Below are 19,596 nucleotides of genomic sequence, written 5' to 3' on the forward strand. Positions count from 1 at the left end.
ATGATTTTTGGAGGCATTTACAAGAAATAATCTAAGTTAAATTTTGCTTGGGTTGCAGAATAAGCTAAATTAGGTTTTGCCTTTGTAGCTTAACTGGTATTGTCTGCCTAAGGAATTTTCAAGTTTGGTCTCCATTTTAATTATTTTAACAGATATACGGTCACACTGTTTATTACTGAAAAAGAAAAACAGCTACTGGAGAATGTGACCTGTCTGAACCCTAGAATTAGGTAGATTGACCCACGAACTTATGGCAGTAACAGAAACCCACAGATTCACTTGGGAGATCAGGCACCATTCCCAGTATGACTGAGAGAATACAGAAACTCTTTGCCAGCAGGCCAGCTCCCAAGAGGACGAGGTAGGAGTTGTCCCAATTTAACCAACCAGATAAGCCATCCCGTCTGCCCTGGGAGGGGTGAGTGAAGGAGGAGAGTGACATCATGAATATGTGTTAGTACATCGTTCTCGACATGGAAGCAAACACCAGAAATGGGGGCGATACGCTCCTCTCTTCTGTTCAACATTTACACTCAACAGATGCTTGTTCAGTTTATTTAAATTGATTCCCTAAATTATAATTCCTCATCAGTTCCTCTAAATCTCACTTTACTTATACTTTTGATATGTCATTTTTCACCTCCAGACTGCTATAAAAATTAGTTTCATATACGTCTATGTTCCTACTAAGTTGTAATTTCTTTGAGAGTCTGGGTCCTGCCTTATTTACCTTTGTTCCCAATATACTAAAAGATAATTGGATTGAATTTTCATTTTATCAAAATCTAGTATTGGTTATAGGTCCGGAGGGGGGAATAAAGGTGAGGAGGAGGATATTTACCATCTCTCTCCTTTCCATTTCATCTTCTACACTTTCATTCTCCTTATTAAAAATCTACCATGGCTTCTATTATCAATAAGATAAAATCTCAACTCTTTAGTATAATATATCAGTCGACCCAAATTCATCTCCCCCATCATTGCTCTCCAAGTAGCCAAACTACTAATTGTTTCTCAAAGATAACATGGTCTTTCATACTTGCATGTGTTTGCTCATACTGTTCTCCAAGCTTGTCGTGTCCATTCTCTGGCTTTATCTTCCCACTCGTCTTTCAAGGCTTATTTCAGATATCACCCCTCTGTGAAGACTTACACAACTCCCAAGACTCATCTCTCTCTGTGCTCCCCTGGCCATGTGTATCACATATTCTTGTCCATGTAACTATCTCATTAAACTTAGAAGTTTTAGAAGGAAGGGCCTGTGTCTTAATTGATTTTTCTATCATCAGAGCCTACCATACTACCTGTCACTCCAGTAAATATTTGTGGAATGAGTGGAAGGTTGAGTGGAGTAGAAGACTAATTTATATGTTGAACTAAGTGACATTTGTTTCTATATCCTATTTAACTCCTGTGGGCTACAAATTAGTAGTTTTCTAAATTCTGATCTTTGATCCTATCTAGGCAAATTTTAAGACAGTTTATCATAATTCATTATGAGAAATGGGATTTTAGCCTTTATCTTTAGAGTTTAAATGGATTCAAGAAGTATTTGAAACAATAATTTACTCATTTATCAAATTTTAGACTATTTTAAACTTTAAAATAATGCATTCCTGACAGTTAAGTGTTTAAAAAGAAGTTTATATGCATAAACTGCCGTTTTACTGGTTGATGCTTTACGATTATAATTGAATCCACAGTTACATGAGGAACATATTCCAGAATAGCATTATGTAATCTTAAGCTATTTGCCTTGATCATTTAATTATACAGAAAATTTGGGAAATGGGCACCTGGAAACAAATTTGTATTTACTCCATAGACAACTATTTATTGGTTGTCATTATGTATATGTGCATGGTGCTGATGGAAGACATCTTTTCCTTCCAGAAGTTTTTATCTTGGTCAGAAGAAAAGGCATGCGCACACAACTTACCAGGAGAAAGGAACATTTCCTCAGCACCGGTTAAATTCACACACCGAAAAAATTCAGTGTAGGCTTAGAACTACATTAAAGTCCCCAGTTCTGCACTTAGTAGCAGTGCCTCTCTGGGCATGTTACTTAATTGCCCTGGATCTCTTGTAAATTGAAGGTAATGATATTTACCTCATACAATGTTAGGAGGTTAATGGGATAAAGTACATTAAGTGTACATAGTAGAGGTTCATAAAGGATGGCTATTGTTATTTATAAGTAAATCGAGACACAGAGTTTAAGTAATTTGCTGTAGGTCATAAAAGTGAATAGATTCAGGATTTAGATTTTGTCCTTCCACTCTCTTCTTTCTACTACACTACATCATACTTCCTTCACCTAGGCTTGGGTTCCTTGGCTCAAATTTTTATGTCCCAAAGAGCCTTACAGAAGTACATACCTAATAAGTATTGAGTAAAAAACACAACAATTGAATAGCAATTTTTTTGGCAATAGAGTATCAAAATAATTGTTATAGGAACTATGTTTCTTTAGGAGTTCAGAGAAAAAGGAGATGTCTGAGGGAATTCATATTTGAAACCTTTGGAACTTTGACAAAATTTTCCTCTCTTCTTGAATCAGCTCCTTTTTTGATTTCTCTGAAACTGTTTTGGGTTTTTTTCCCCAGAATCTCCTCCATTCATTCATGGCTCATCTTTCTCTTATCACAGTGTAAATGTTGCTTATCACACTGTAAATGGAACCCTTGGGTTCCATTTTCAGCCCTCTTTTCTTCTCCTTCACAGGCTCACCCATTCCAGTGTTGAACCTATACAATGATACCTCCCAGACATCCTTGTATAATTTCAGCTTGTCTGTCCTTTCTCTGATACTTTCACATGAATGTACTAATGGTACTCAGACCCAGTTGTGTCTAAAACTGAATTATTTACTTGTCACCCTCCCCAGCCCCAACTCTGCTCCTCCTTTGAATTTACTCTTTTGGTCACTGGCATCAACAGCCAGTAAGTTACCCAGCCAGAGGCTTCAGGGTCATCTTTGGTTCTTGCTTGCTATATCCAATCGCTCTTCAATAGTCTACCTTTGTCTTTGAAATCTCTTCCTCTCTGTCTTCATTTCCAGTGCTCTAATTTAGACTCCTTTCCTTTCCTTGAGCTATTAAAATGGTCTCCATTTTGGCCTTCCTGTTTCCAGCATTTTTCCTTCTTGTTCTCTAATTTTTCCTCACAGTGTCAGCAGAGTTCTCTTTCTAAAACAGATGTCCCCAACATAAATATCTCTAGTATCTCAATGTTGCCTACGAAAGATAAAGTCTAAATTCTTTAGGTTGGCATTATAAGGAGGAAGTGATATTTATTTGAGTACCTTCTTATGTGGATTTGCTCACATAAGGACACAAATATTTGTTAAGTAAATAAATGCAAAGAGTTAATAAATGATAGGTAAATCAGAGTCTGTTGGGGTGTCTAGTGAAGAGGTGAGTGGTTTGCTGGTCTTCAGAAAACTCTTAAGTTGAGAAAGACCAATATAAACATAGTGCTAGTATCATGGAGATCCCTGCAGCAATTGCCTTGAGTCCCTGAATAGTGTAGAAAATACTCAGAAGGATATAAACACAAGCTGTGTAAGTAGATGTATGTTGGAACTCATAAACTGCAAACATTTGGAACTGATACCCACCTTCTCTGAATTCGATTTCAGGTTCTCTTTTCCCTTAAATAATTTATTCATCCACCTGCAGCCAGTCTTTTCTAACAGTCATAGCCATTCCTGCACTGACCATCTTTTTCTTAACACACAGCTCAGGCAACTAATTTCAAGCACAGAGTATCACAGCACAAGATTTATTTCCAGTGTACAGCACAATAGGTATCTTTTCATTCTTGGTGTCCTTTCAACATGACCAGCGCTTATCATCTTCCTCTTCCTACATCCATGGTTTTTTGCTCTGCCCTGCTCCCCATTTCCGTTAATCTAATAAATGCAGTGGAAATTCAGAGAAGGATAAGTCACTGAATGTGGAGGAGAAGGGTCTAGATTTAGGCCTGTAAGGTTTGTATTGGTAGAACTCAGATAAATCAGAGTGGGGGCAATGCTTTAAGCCAGTGCATTGTTAAAATGCTTATGACTTGTCCAGGCAATAAAAAATTGGCCAGGTTAGCTGGAGTTCATTGAAAAGCAGTAGGCAATAAAGTTAGAATGTTGTTTCCCAAAAGATGGATGATAAGGGCAAATGATTGTGAACCGTTCTCTCTAATCTTAATACAGTGTCCTCTCACCCATTAATACTTTATTTTCCACCTCACTTGAGGTCTCTCTAATCTCTGGCTCACTGTAAGAAAATGCCCCACACTTCCCAAGGTGAGAAAACTTTAAGTGGCAAGTTGTTGGCTGCCTACAGGCTTCAATACCCTACAGACAGGGCACCTGAGGACTGCAGAAAAAAGCATTCCAAGACATGGAAAAGGGATACAAAAGGAGAGTGAGAGTATTGGCTCTGTCCTCTCGCCTCCAAAAGACCAGATAGAGGTATAACTCCCTAACACATCCTCCACTTAAAAAAATTTTTTTTTTTTTTTTTTTTTTTTTGTGGTACATGGGCCTCTCACTGTTGTGGCCTCTCCCGTTGCGGAGCACAGGCTCTGGATGCGCAGGCTCAGCGGCCATGGCTCACGGGCCCAGCTGCTCCGCGGCATGTGGGATCTTCCTGGACCAGGGCACGAACCTGAGTCCCCTGCATCGGCAGGTGGACTCTCAACCACTGCACCACCAGGGAAGCCCCTAAAAAATTTTTTTTTACTTTAGTTAAGATGCTATTCTGACAAAATGTAAGTACCTTCCTTTGGACAGAGATTCAACTTCTTATAAATTAACATAATTAAAGAAACAAAACCAGTTCAAATAAGTACAAAATAGGAGTTTGGGTTTGGAAGATAAGAGGGAAAGCATGAAATATTTGATATACTGTATAGAGGAAAAACAGGATGAGCTGACACACTGATTACATTATGTAAAGTGGTTGTGTATGATTCAGTGTAATAGCCTTTGAAACTATATAATGCATAACTAACTGTGTGTAATAAATCTGTGTTGTTTAATGTTTCTTTTTGTTTGCCAAATTCTTTTGAGGACTTATGCATTAAAATCTTATTTCTATTCAAAGCTAAGAGAATTTGATATTTCTCAAAGTATTATAAAGGATTTTGAAACTAACAAGAATGCTGTTATTACGGGACATTCGATTTTGAGCAACTGGTGCTATGTTTTGCCAAGGTGAGATTTAAATTTGTAATATCTAGGGTGGGTTCAAGATAGTAGTTGTCTCTTATTTTGCTTCAACATTGATATGTGCAAAAGTATAAACCATTTTTGTGAATTTTTGAAACTGAATTATCACTTTAAAAAGGTATTGAAACAATATTGTCATACAGAAGCCATCAAATTACTAAAATAATTTTGTTATACATTTACATTTTTTTTTTGCTGAACATATATCCAACAAAGCAGCTTTACTGAGAATACATAATATATTGAATATATAAAGTACTCTTACAATTCAACAATATACAATTCAATTAAAAAATAATTAAAGATTTAAACAAGTAATTCACCAAAAAGATATATGGGTGGCAAGTAAGCACATTGAAAGATGCTCAACATCATTAGCAGTCATTAGGAAAATGCAAATCAAAACCACAATAAGATACTGCTACATAACTACTAGTATAGCCAAAACTAAAAAGCCTGATACAATATTGATGAGAATGTGGAGGAACTGGAAAACTTATACATGATTGGGAAGAATGTAAAATGGTACAACCACTTTGGAAAACAGTTTGGCAGTGTCTTTAAAAGTTAAACATATACTTACCATGCAGTTCAGCCATTCTACTCCTAGGGGTTTACCCAAGAGAAAGGAAAGCATATGTCCATACAAAGATTGACATGTATACACTGATGTGTATAAAATTGATGACTAATAAGAACCTGCTGTATAAAAAAAAAATTAAAATTGATCTAAAAAAAAAAAGACACAAATGTTCATAGCAGCTTTATTTGTAATAGCCAAAAACTGGAAACAACCAAATGCCCATTAAAAAGTGAATAGGTAAACAAACTGTGGTATATCCACACAATGGAATATTATTTGGCAATAAAAAGGAATGAAATATTGATACCACAACATGACTAAAGAATCCCAACCAAAAAATAGTACATATTGTATTATTCCGTTTATATAAAAATCTAGAAAATGCAAACTAAGGAAGAATTGGAGGGATTACAAGGACAGTTTGGAGAGCGATGAGTATGTCTGCTATTTTGATTGTGGTGATGGTTTCATGGTACATACATAGGTCAAAATGTACCAAGTCGTACAGTTTAAATATGTGTAGTTTATTGAGAGTCAATCATACCTCAATAAAACTGTAACCAAAAAACTACCTTATTTCAACTCATTTTTTGTTTTTTTGAGATTATGAAATGTTCTAAATTTACTGTGGTGGGAGTTCCCTTGTGGCCTTGTGGTTAGGATTCCAGTCTTTGACTGCTTCAGGCCAGATTCAATCCCTGTTCGGGGAACTGAGATTCTGCAAGCCACGTGGCATGGCCAAAAAATTTTTAAATAAACAAAAATAAAATTGACTGTGGTGATGGTTGCACATATCTGCAAATATACTAAAAACCACTGAATTGTATACTTTAAATGGGTTAATTAATTGTATGGTATGTGAGTTACATCTCAATTAAACTGCTTAAAAAGGTCTATCTATTGGGAATTCCCTGGTGGTCCAGTGGTTAGGACTCTGTGCTTCCACTGCAGGGGGCACGGGTTCGATCCCTGGTTGGGGAACTAAGATGCCACATGCCACTGGATGTGGCCAAAAAAATAAAAATATCTATCTACTTTTTTTTTTTAATTTACGTAAGAGTTCAACAAATTTTTTTTACCTGGAGGAGATACTATAGGCAAGTACATGATTAAAAGTGGGAATGTATATATTAAAAGTGGGAATGTATATATAGAATCTGACAATAACAAGTAGAAACAAGAACTCAAACAGCTCCCCATTCTGGGTCAGCAAACAGCTTGAAAAACCTCAAACTGCCATGAAGGGAGAGCATCATTTTACTGTGTGTACATAGTACCTGGGACTATACTGATAAGCCAAAAATGCTACTCTATTTGGTAAACTCTGCTAAACAGACCACATAAACACAGTACACTTTAGAGAGAGAATCTTAAAGTGCACGACTCTAAAGGCCTCTGATATACATTTACATTTTTATTAGACCTAGTTTTAAAACAGTAAAATTTCTAGGTATCTCATTACAAAATTACAACTATTATAGTAATATCAATAGAATATTATAAACTTGTACATATAATTAATGATTCATTATCATTTGATATGAGCTGTTTTAAGTTTGTACTGTCTTCAGGGGAAAAAATGACTTATTATTAACATAAATATGACTATTGGCATGAAATTTTAACCTGCTTAGGCAAAAGAACTTTCAAGCAGCATATACACCATGCCTTGGTCATTGAAGCCAAGAAAAGGTAGGTAGGGAACAAGATTTGACTCTGATTCATTCAGCTCTTAACAGACTTTTCCCTAAAGTCTAACAATTACCAGGCATACCTCTATGTGGCAACACTGTATTCATTAGTTTGTGTTTATAACTGGCTTATTGTTTGCATCAGTTCAACTTAGTTTTTTCTAACAATTCTAGTTGTTAAGAATTTAGTACAATGTTAATTTAGAACTGGGAGCAAATGAGTAGCTTATTTACTTATGTGTTGATAGTTGCTAAAATTTTTGAATGCTTTCCAAATCACATAGTTAAACTGTATCTAAGCATTGGCTCATACATAATACTTCACCACCTCTATCTTTTATAGTATGAAAATGGGACAAATAATAAGTATTCTTCACACCATACCCCCTGACTGTCCTTTTCACTCATATGAAGATTTCCAGATGCACTGGGATGACCTGGTAAGGAATAGAAACATATATTACATTAGTAGCTATTTGATTTTACTTCTTGTAATTTAACCTTAAGTTTAGCTTTCTCAGGAGAATTTCAACTTTGTTCTTAATTTTTAGTATAGCTATAAGCTTCCAGAAAATTATGGAACTACTAAAATATACTGCAGCATCTACTTCAAAATGATAGGAAGAAGGATCTTCACATATCCTTTACAGATGCTCTCTGCCCACCTTATGATCCAGGCTTACTCCTGCCCTGATGTCATCATTTTCAACCTTCTCTAAGTTCAAATGAAGCTACTTTCCCTCTACTTCTTTTTATCTGAATAAGTGTTTTTTGTTTTCCTTAGAATTTTGCTATTTTTATTTGAGGATGAGCTTAATAAAAATATTTTTTCCCCTTAAACGCTACTGCAACAATTTAGACAGCAGAAGAAACTTTAGACTAGATAGGAAAAATGTTTACATGATTCCTAGTAGAAAGTAAGAAAATAATTGCAGGCTTGTTAGCCAAGGGCTCCCTCCTGTGGCATGCTGGATATTACTGAAAGGGTAGAATTAAAAGAATTAGTCATTTAATGAAAATCTTTTTTCAGAGTATTTAATTTTATGGTCAAAGTGTAGAGGATTTGAGTTGCACTTAATGCACCCCATTGATTCAAGAAAATATTTTTCTTAATGTTATTTTTAAAAATCAACATACAAAAAGCACACAAGCGCTCAGGTGAAACTCTTCCATCTTAATTAGTACTTATTTCACCATTTCTGTCTCTTTATACTCTGACCAGCTGGAGTTTCCAAATGGAAGAGGGAGGAGCCTAATGTTCTCTTTCTGTATTCTGCATTTCCTAACCCAAATCTTAATATAAAACTGAGGTTGACAGGTATCAATTTTTCCCCTTCATTAGATGCTAAGACATTATTCCAAGTCTTCAGAATATTTTTCATCAGAAAAAGTAACTGCTTTTCTCAAAGAACTGCTTTTAGAGCTTGAGTACACTCTATACATGTTGTTTACTGAATTTTTACTGCTCTTGGAGATGCAACCTGTTTATTGTTTACTATAAACACTTATTTTTATAATCTATAAAGGTCATAGTATCTTTTTTATAAGTCATTTTTTTTTATAAATTTTAGTTTGCCAGTCTGTGTAGAAAGCCATATAGTAAGGGTACTATGAGTTGTCTTTATTGTGAGTGTTAAAATTTAAGCAGTTAAGATTCCTGTGAGTAAACGTTCTCTATAGCTTTGGATAATATGGAATAAGCAATACATAAAATATTTAGGATTTAGTTGTGTGCCTTTTAAGACCGTTTTACTTCCATTAAAAAATGCTGTCTTCTATCTGCAGAAAATTTCCCACTGTTCTTTAACAATGTTCAGATACCCTCTCAGTTGCATCAGAAGTCAGCCCATACAGTTCTTTCCAAGGGTAGATATGGAAAGTGTGTTGAAAAGTTTTCTTTCAGATTTAAAATCTAAGCTGCCCCATATATGTGGATTTCCCATAAAGATGACAACTAAACCGTTGTACTACACACAAGAACTAACTAAACTGTATCTGCAGGTAAGAGATTTCATATCCTACCAAGTTCTCTAAGACATGCTATGCACCTTTTGCCTTCAGTGATGGACTACCTATCCACTGTGCTATAAGTCTTTTCTCTCAGTTCAGTGTTTCCCTAATACTATTTGTCATTGTTGTACTTACCCATTTGTTATTGTCATTATTATTATTATTATTGTATTTAACTTGGTATTATGGTAGTAGTTGTTTACTGTTCTAGTTCTTCTAATTTAACATGACTTCCTAGAGGGCAAAGAGCATATTCATCTTATTCCAAGTTCCTGGTACTTAATAGGTGTTCATTAAATGTTTTTTCAAAGAATAAATGAATAAATGATCGTATAGGATAGTTTGGAAACATTTGCCTCATACAAATCCAAGTTTTCTTTGAAATTCTGCCACTTCAGTCATTTGAGTCTGATTGATTGAAAAAGCCTTTGAATAATTCCATTTATAGAAATTGAATTATGGTAGCATTTTCATTGTAAGATGATATGCTAAGTGAAATCTTATTTATGAAAAAAAGAATAAGTAGCAATTAAGCAATATTGATGAAGAAAATATGATGGCCTATCTTCACACTCAATAGAATAAGATTTCTTTGTCAAAAGGAAACAAAATTAAAAGGGAAGTTTTTGAAGAACAAGTGGAAATTCAATTTAAATTTTTCAACAATGATCTTTCTTTTAAATGACAAATATGTGTGTTTTCATCAAAAGGAAAGACGGAGGTTTGAATAATTTGAACAGTTCGGAATGTAATATGAATTATTTGAATATTTCTGTGTCTTCTGAGTCTCCTTTCTTGACTTATAATACTAGCGTCTTGTTTTATTGTAGCTTCCACTGCTCCAGTGATTTAGGCTTTCATGTGGTGTTGACTTGCTACGGCTCAAACACTATGCCTCATGGCATTTTTTTCAGCTTTTGCTGCCATACTGCTTGCTTCATTCTCTTTATAATCCTCGAGTAAAATTTACCAGAGCCAGTATTTGATAGATCCCTTTTATCTTTTCTAGCCAGGTCACACCATCTGTCACTAGCCAGCCTGTGGATCTGGTATCCTTGGGTTAGGGGCTAACACCTCATATAAATGCTATAAAAACATAACAGCCAAGATATCTTGGCTATAAGGCAAGGCCATTTCCTTAGAAGGGAGTGTGCGTGGACAAATACCAATTGACATCTTTATGATCTTTATGAATCTTAAAATTTTGCCCTGACATAACATTTTAAAAAGTTTAGTTGTTGGCCAAGTCCAAATCTGAGGAATTTAGAAGATATGTCATTACATCATGCATTTTTATTGAATATATTTATTGAATACCTTATATTTCCAGCCTACATCTGTTTTGAAAGTGGTGAGTCCAGACAATATATTTGTGAAAATTTGCTTCTTAAATGTAAAATAACACTTACTTGGAAATTCTGGTCTTTATATTGCTTCTGACAATTGGTACATTGACAATAAGAATTTCTCCTCAGTTTTATTGAGTGCCTTCTCTGTGCCTTCTCACTTAATCATCAAAATAGACTCTTGGGGTAAAAAATTGTTTTCTCAGTTTTGCAGAAGAAGAAACTTGAAGCTCACAGCATTCAAGTAATTTAACCGAAGCCACACAGTTAAATACATTGCAAAATTAAAACTGAAACCCAAAGAATGGATTCTTAGTTCTAAAATTGGAAAACGTTTAGATTTGTGGTTAAGAGCCAGACTCTAGAGACAGGCTGCCTAGGTTTGAACTCCTTACTACTTGTATAATCTTGGGCAAGTTATTTAATCTCCCTGTGCCTCAGTTTCTCCAGTTGTAAAATGGGGCATAGTAGCAGTGGTAGTAATAGCACCTGTCACAAATTGGGCTCTCTAGGAGGCCTACTCTGAAATGGAGTCCAGTGCGTGTGATGCTTATCGAGAAGTGCCCTTGGAATCAACACCTACAGACAGCAGGGAAGGAAGAAGAATGGGTAAAGGGAGAAGTCAAAAGCAAAGCAGGTGCCAGATAGCCATGGCCAACCTTCTGAGGAGCACAGGGGCTAAAACGGCCCATCACAGTGGTTCTGCATTGGCCAAAATAGCCAGGCCTTTATACCTCTTCCATCTGTCGTTGGATTTGGGCCACCTGGAGACAGGCAGGTTCTAGGGTGAGGTGGGTCTCCATAACTGAGGCAGTCTCTGCAGGGGCTGACTGCCAAAGGTGGTTTGCTGACAGTACCCTGGCAGCGGGGGAGCAGCCCTTTCTTGAAGGGGATCTGGGCAGCACATCACCATTTCCTTCCCAGTACTTCATAGGGTTTTTTGTGTTTTGTTTTTGGATTAGATAATCCTATTTGGAACAGTTCCTTGTACTTGAGCTCTCAGTACATGTTAGTTCCTATTATTGTTACAACCTTGTTAGCTCTAAGTACTAAAAAGAATAAATTAAAAAGATGAAAAACAAATTGATCAAACTACTTGATAAAACTCAACTGACTTAAAAAAGTAAATTAGTAGGAGTGCTTAGCCAAACTAGCTTTTTTTTTTAACTTACCAGAATTCTCCAAGATACATAAAAGAAATTACTATAGTATAACGAACTCTTGTATGCCTATCATCTGGCTCCTCCTTGATGGATTTTTGGGGTGGGGGTAAACTGTAGTATTTTAAAACAAATCCAAGATATGCTGTTATTTTAATCTGTAAAGACTTTAGTATGTGTCTTTTTCTGATAAGAGCTTTTTAAAAATATTATGTAATAATAATTGATTAATATCACCTAATACCAGTTCATACTGCAATTCCCTATTTATTTCAAAGATTTATTTTAGAGGTTTCGTTTAAGTCAGAATCCAAGCAAGGTCCACATAATTTGGTTGTTCTATCTCTTAGATCTCTTTTATTGAATAACATTCCAAACTCCCCTCCTTTTTATTTATGCCAGTTATTTGCTGGGAAAACTGGATCATTTACCTGGAAAATGTCCCATATTTTGCATTTGAATGATGGCTTCCTTGTTGTGTCACGTCTTTAAATTTAACGCATTCTTCCAAGCGCCATATTTCCTCCAAACCTGTACTTAAATCCTAAGCTTAACTGAATCCTGGTTGGACTTTAATCAAGAAACACTCAGGTGGTACAAGACACAGAACCAAATTTTAATAGAAAAAAAACACGTTTGATCCATCATTTTGATCAGTCCTCAAGCTTCATTTAACAATTTCCTTAATTCTAGGCCTCCATTAGATGTCCATTCATATCTAAATATAAGTTAAAGCTTTTGGTTTCCCCATAATTTTATGTTAATGTACAAAGTTATATAAATTGTATGTAAAGTTCTAGAAATTAAAAGTCAACTAAGCCACACTGACACCTGGCAGAATAATGGTAATAATGTGGTAAAGCATATGTTTTTTTGTTAGGTTATGACCTCACAAAGCTTTGGTTTGTTGACAATTTAAGTATTTTAAGTTCTGTGAATTACTTATGATTTCATCTGCTGTTTACATTGGCCCTTTTTGTAGTCTTTTTAAAATTTTGAATGTAAACCTAGAAGAGGTTTCCCCCTTTGGGCTGTTTACTATATTTTAGAAATTGAAAGAATGAGTAAATAATACATTGACAGGCTAGGGAGCAAAACAAGCTCCTGGAAATTATTTCCACCAGATATATATTCCTGAGAGACAGATGAGGAGGAAACTGGGTGTGAATATAAACGTTTCAGATACATATTCTAGATAAGTTTTATATCAAAATACAGATAATCTATTCTTATATGAATCTGCCTAGAATGAGTTTTTCTTTTGGTATCTCAAGTAGTAGGTATATTGTTTAACAGTTACTACGGTTTATGAAAACCAAGGGTCTAAAAACGTTCTTTGATTTTCTACAATTGATTTCAACTTAGTTCTTGACCTGTTTTTCATCAAATGGAAAAAATTCAGTCTAGCCATTTTAAGATGATTCAGCCGCTTATGACAAAACATCTTTTTGAGGTAGAATTTCATTCAAATTTAAGAATCATTCTCCCCGTGATAGCATCTACGTACAGGGGAAAGCCTACATAGGGTGAGGGCATTTGGTGTGTTTGCCTCAAATGGTCCACATCAGGAGAATGAATGCCCTAAGCTCTGTTCCAGACACCTGCAAAGCTGGTGAGTGGACACTTGGGCTTCTGCTAACTCTGCAACTGAAAAACCAAAGGCATTCATAAGTAAACTTTTCAGCAGAAACTACAGAAGTATGGCTTTACCTCACTTCTTTCTTCCAAATATTGTATGAGTGCATCTGACTGGTTGATCCTAAATCACATCCTGAACCCTAGCTGCAAAGGAGAAAATGTTCATTTTAGATTTCCAGGCTCTAGAAGGAATGCTAGAAGGAGGGTGGAATGGGTATTGAACACCAGTCCACCGTATCCGTCACGTCCATCACACAGTCACAGCTGAGTAGTGGAGGGGAGAGGGCAGGCATTAACTTCTTGACTTGCATTAGTCTGATGTTGCTGGTCTCATATGGTATCTTGACAAAGATGGTGTACAAGGTGTTCTTCTAGCTCCTTTGTACAGATAGTCTTCAGAAGAACAGCTGTATCCCCTCTTGAATTTCTCTAGCGCTACATGTCAAACCCTGTTATGGGTAGAATTGTGCACCCCTCCCCCCCACAAAAAAATTGACATGTTGAAGTCCTAACCAGCAGTACCTCAGGACGTGACCTTGTTTGAAATAGGGCTGTTACAGAAATGATGAGATACTGGCATATGTGGGCCCCTAATCCAGTGTGACTGGTGTTCTTATATAAAAGGGAAATTTGGACACAGACTCATTTGCAGGGAGAATGCCATGTGAATATGAAATGGCCATCTCCAAATTGAGGGAAGAGGCCTAGATCACATCCTTTTCTCATGGCCCAAATTCTGCCAGCACCTTTATTTTGGACTTCTCACCTCCAGAACTTTGGGGCAATACATTTCTGTTGTTTAAGCCACCCAGTTTGTGGTGGCTTTGTTATAGCAGCCCTATCAAACAATACAAACCCCTTCTTGATGCGTGCTTTTTCACTCAGCCTAGCAATCTCCTGGCATTATAAACCATTCCTCAGTTAGCTTCTGCATCACTTCACTCAGGGTCATGAAAGCTGGCTAGTTCCTCTTCTGTGCCCTCTGCAAATTATGAGGAAGTAAAGAGGGGCGTCTTCTTGCCTCACTGACATGAATAAGACTCCAGCTTGAGAAATCTACAGACAAAAGTGAACCCAGTCACCTACTTTGAGCATCACCCAAACCTTACCCAGGACTTTATTGGGGACTTCCCACTTCTCCCACGAATAGCCGTGGTGGGAGAAGGAGCGTTATTCTCTGTGGTGACTTTGTATTATGTCAACCTGAGTACGCTGTAGGTATGTGTCCTTGAATTCCTTCCTACATCGTTCTGGCTTAGGGTGGCACGTGATTGGGAAGGTGGAGGCGAAGCAAGAGCTACGTTCACACAGAGAAAGTCTGTGTGAGGCCAGTGTTGCAACTCAGCCTCATGGGGATAAGCTATGGCAGCTTGTTGATGTGGAGCAGAAGTTGGGCCATAGCTCCATCTACCCTGACCACATCTCCTCCTTCAGCTCTCTAAATCCTGCGTCGGGTTTGTATGCATCTCCATTGCCAAGTGCACCAGCCCTTTTGTAGGTCACCTGTACTATGATGTCAGAGGCTTGAAGTTGGTAAGAGACCAACTGCTCTCTGACATTCTACTCCATTTTTCAAGGTGGCTACAAGGTCACCCAGCCACATGCCCTTCTGACCAGTGACAACTCTTCTATTGTAGTATGGGGTCTATGTCCCCTCCTTTTGGATCTGGGCAGGCCTGTGATAGAAGTGATGCTACATGACTTCCAAGACTAAGTCATTAAAAGAAAAACAGTTTCTTCCTGTCTCTTGGGACAGTTGCTATGCCACATGTGAGGGATCCCAGTCTACATGAAGAGGCTACCTGTAGGTACTCCAAATGACAACCAGTGTCGATCATCACACATGTGAGTGAGGAAGTGATTCCAGCCCCAGAGTCATCTAACCACAACTGCCTGAGAGCCTCTTCGCTAAACCATGTCAAATCCCAGAATCAAAAAATAAATAAATTTTTTTTAAAAAATCCCAGAATCATTAAAGATAAAACATAATTATTTTTGTTTAAAGCCACTAAGTTTTGGTATGATTTGCCTAATAAGTAAGTGGATCACTCACTCACTTTTCCTCTGCCTGTTCACAACTCTTATCTCCTAAAATTCTGTCCTACTGTCCTCCCAACTATATTCAACAACTGAATCTCCAGTAAGGGAGAGAAAAACCAATTGTTCTGGTTTGAATATTGTTCCAGATTGTTTTTTTTAATTATATTTCAAGGTGTGAATCTATGTGTTTTTTATGTCAGAGGGTGAGAAAAGAACTCTGTGTTCAGTGTTTCCGATTATTGTCACATGTCTCTCTTTTACAGACACTAAGACTTAATAGGTATGTATTTTAAAAGACTATAAGCACTTCCCAGCAACAGATGAATAGATAAACAAAATGTGGTATATACATACAATGGAATATTATTCAGCCATAAAAATGAATGAAATTCTGACATGTGCTACAACATGGATGAACTTTGAAAAGCTGAATGAAATAAGCCAGACACAAAGAGACAAATATTGTGATTCCACTTACATGGAATACTTAGAGTGGGCAAATTCATAGTGACAGAAAGGAGAATGGTGGTAACCAGAGCTGTTAGGAGAAGGAAACAAGTTATTGCTTAAAGACTATGAAGTTCCTGTTTGGGATAAAGATAAAGTTTTGGAAATAGTGATGATTACACAACAGAAGTACAGTGGGGAATGTACTTAATGCCACTGAATTGTATGCTTAACAATGGATAAAATGGTATATTTCATGCTTTATATTTTTCTACAACAATTTTTTAAGAAGACTATGAACACTTGTTTCTCTTTGATGTATCTGACAAGTCAGTTTGACAAGTACTTGCTGAATTGCTTCCAGATACCAGGCACTCTAGTAGGCAATAAGACTGCAAAATGATTAAGACACAGTCACTGCCCTATACTCAAAATCCTACTTGTTCTGAAGGGCGTAGTGTAGATGCAACCACCTCCTCCATTAATTTAATTTCTGAGTAAATGTTTTGTTAGTAACTGTGTGAAAGATTTAAGCATGTGAAGGATGTAAGAATAAGTAACTCATAGTTCCTACCCTCAGAGAATCTAGTATCTACTTAGGGAGACTGAACATGCACACTAAAAGATAAGAGCATTACCTTGTCCTATTTTTTTGGTGACAAATAGTAACTGATAGAAGATCCTTGGGAAGTTGAGAGGGAAAAAATGGAGAGAAGAGGGAAAGACATTCTGAGAGAGACAGCAGAACGAGCACATTTGGACGACGATGGTAGCAGCTAAGGGTATAGTTTTTATAGTTGATTTATATACAATTTAGAATATAACTTCATCTTAAAATATTACCTTGAAAGGATGGTATCTAAAGAAGGATACAAATCATAAGAAATATACACATGTCCTCACTAAGGCTCATTTGTTTGTTTTTCTTTACCTGTTCTATGTATTGTAGTGTTACTTTTTATCCTTATTTTGATGATATCTTATATCATTTCTTTTCCGTTAAGGACATTATTACATTTTCGAAATTTCCTAATCTTTATCCTTTCAGGAAAAGAAAGTCAAGCCGCCTAATCTAACCACTAAACAAAAGTTCAGGTCCTCTCTGGCTCAGGCCCCTTCCACAAGACCTGCCCAGGCTCAAAGTATTCCACTTCATTCAGTAGCCACAGACCACAAGATGGAGCTTTCGGTCAGCCAGCCGAAGCCCTATGTGTCCTCAACTCTGCACCTCCAGCCAGAATCTGTTCAGAGCAGAAGGAAATCCCTGCCTGACAAGGCAGCACAAGTACATCTGGAAGTACCAAAGCTCAACAGAGGAAGTACTCAAGTTCAAGACACAGATTTTAGCTCCCAACATAATATTGCCCCTAAATTCATACCAGTTTTCAAAAATCGACAATTACAGATGAACAAAAATATCTTAGAACCTGACAACCTGAAAAGAAAACATGTTGTTACAGAATCTAAGTTGCTTTCACTTAAAACTAGTGTGATCCAGGATGATAAACTGAATTTAGATCCAGCTATTAAAAAAAGATCTAATCGCAGCATTCAGATGAAGACTTCTAGATCTCTGCAAGAAAAAAACACTGAGTCCTTTGAAAATATGACAGAAAATCCCCCTTCTAGTGGAAAATTATCGGTCATGAGTTTAAGTGAAATTAAACAACTACCTAATAGTTCAGTATTTCAGATGTCAAGTAACAAGTTAGGTGTAATAAAAAGTGCTGTTGACTTCCAAGTGAATGAAAAAGAAAATTTGACAAGCAAATACATAACACAAATTTTAGGGAAAGGCCACGAGTCACTAAAAGTGAAAAGACCACCACACATTTTTGAATCAGACACAGAAACGGAAGATTCCCAACTGCTGCAGCAACAATCAGTTGATCAAACTAAAGAAGCTGATGTAAGTGACCACCGGTTAATAGTAAGCAGAACAGCCCACAAGTCTAAAAGGAAATTATGTCAGGACTCTTCAGAAACTTCAAAGAAGCCTCACTCCAATACTATCCATTACGGACAATCCAGTGCTTCTAAGAACCAGGTAAAAAACCTAAAAACAATTTTAATCTGGGGATATTGACCATGTGATAGACCTTTAAAACCCCTAAATAAAGATTTAAATGACTTGCCCAAGATCATCTAGAAACACAGTAAGAAGCAGAGTATCTAACACAACTGCAAGTATATACAGTTAATTTATAACAAAATGTGATTCTTCAATCTGGTTACAGATACATAACTTGGACAAATTAAAACATAAGAAATCTCTCATCATTCCTAAAGCTTAGGACATGGATGTGAAAGAAGGAAATATCCACCAGGTAACTTAGGTGATATCTTCTGATTGGTTGATTGATTGATTATTATTTGGCTGCGTTGGGTCTACATTGCGCGCAGGCTTTCTCCAGTTGCGGTGAGCGGGGGCTACTCTTCGTTGTGGTGCGCGGGCTTCTCATTGCGGTGGCTTCTCTTATTGCGGAGCACGGGCTCTAGGCGAGCAGGCTTAAGTAGTTGTTGCGTGCGGGCTCAGTAGTTGTGGCTCGCGGGCTCTAGACCGCAGACTCAGTAGTTGTGGCTCGCGGGCTTAGTTGCTCCGCCGCATGTGGGATCTTCCCAGACAAGGGATCAAACCCTTGTCCCCTGCATTGGCAGGTGTATTCTTAAACAGTGTACCACCAGGGAAGTCCCTGATTTATTTTTTATTACATTAACAAAATTAGAATTACCAAGTTTATGTACCAAAGGAGCTACTTTTAATTCCTTGAAGCCTTAAAATCAGCAAGGAAATAGTAAATGGTGGGGACAGTACAATCCTTGACTAAGGACTGTACACAGCAACTGTAATGTGTTGTAAAGGCCCCTAAAGAGGGATGAGGTAGAGAGAGGTCCCATCACTGGCTCCCACCCACTCTGTTCTGGGGTCTTTGCAGACTAAGAACAAGGCGCGGCGCAGACTAACTAAAGATACAAGATTTCATAGCCATTAGAGAACACCTACCTTTTGGACTCTTACCCAAGATGATTAACCTTAAATAATGTTTCAAAAATTAATCATTAAGTTCAAGTTAACTCCAAAAAATTTTGCAGTGCTCGCTAAAGTTAAACTTGAGATTTAGCTGATAAGGCTGAGTCCACAGCACTGAAATCACAAAACCATGCATCTGGAAATTGCATTTTATTCCATTCTGCCATCTGTTTAATCTAACAAACATATTACTAAAATACCCACAAATACTTTTTTGCATAGAACTGTTGGAATATTTTCAATTCAAATTTATTATGAACAAACTACAAAGCATTTTCTTATTTTGTTTTCCAAATGCTATTTCTTTCTATAATTAAAAGAGTTTTCAGCCTGATTTGAATTACCAAAAGGTACTTAAATCTATTTTCATATATTGTATAATGTTAAGTTTCATGTAGTTTTTGATGGCTTACTATATGCAGT

The 19,596-nt window shown here is 36.7% G+C and overlaps 1 protein-coding gene across 1 annotated transcript in view; it reads left to right on the forward strand.

Annotated features, from left to right (window-relative positions):
* LOC309830877 (uncharacterized protein C18orf63) overlaps positions 1 to 18,436 on the forward strand; it is a gene marked incomplete at its 3' end in the record, with an annotated part of 29,838 nt that extends 11,402 nt beyond the window's left edge. Inside the window, exons 7-12 of the mRNA XM_082667746.1 lie at positions 5,103 to 5,212; positions 7,845 to 7,941; positions 8,053 to 8,138; positions 9,319 to 9,502; positions 17,191 to 18,189; positions 18,380 to 18,436. Coding sequence (XP_082523872.1) covers positions 5,103 to 5,212; positions 7,845 to 7,941; positions 8,053 to 8,138; positions 9,319 to 9,502; positions 17,191 to 18,189; positions 18,380 to 18,436 — 1,533 coding nt within the window. The remainder of the gene's footprint in view (positions 1 to 5,102; positions 5,213 to 7,844; positions 7,942 to 8,052; positions 8,139 to 9,318; positions 9,503 to 17,190; positions 18,190 to 18,379) is intronic.
* Positions 18,437 to 19,596: the final 1,160 nt, after the last annotated feature.

The sequence above is a fragment of the Grampus griseus genome (genome assembly GCF_964374135.1).
Source record: "Grampus griseus genome assembly, chromosome: 12".
Classification (NCBI taxonomy): Eukaryota; Metazoa; Chordata; class Mammalia; order Artiodactyla; family Delphinidae; genus Grampus; species Grampus griseus.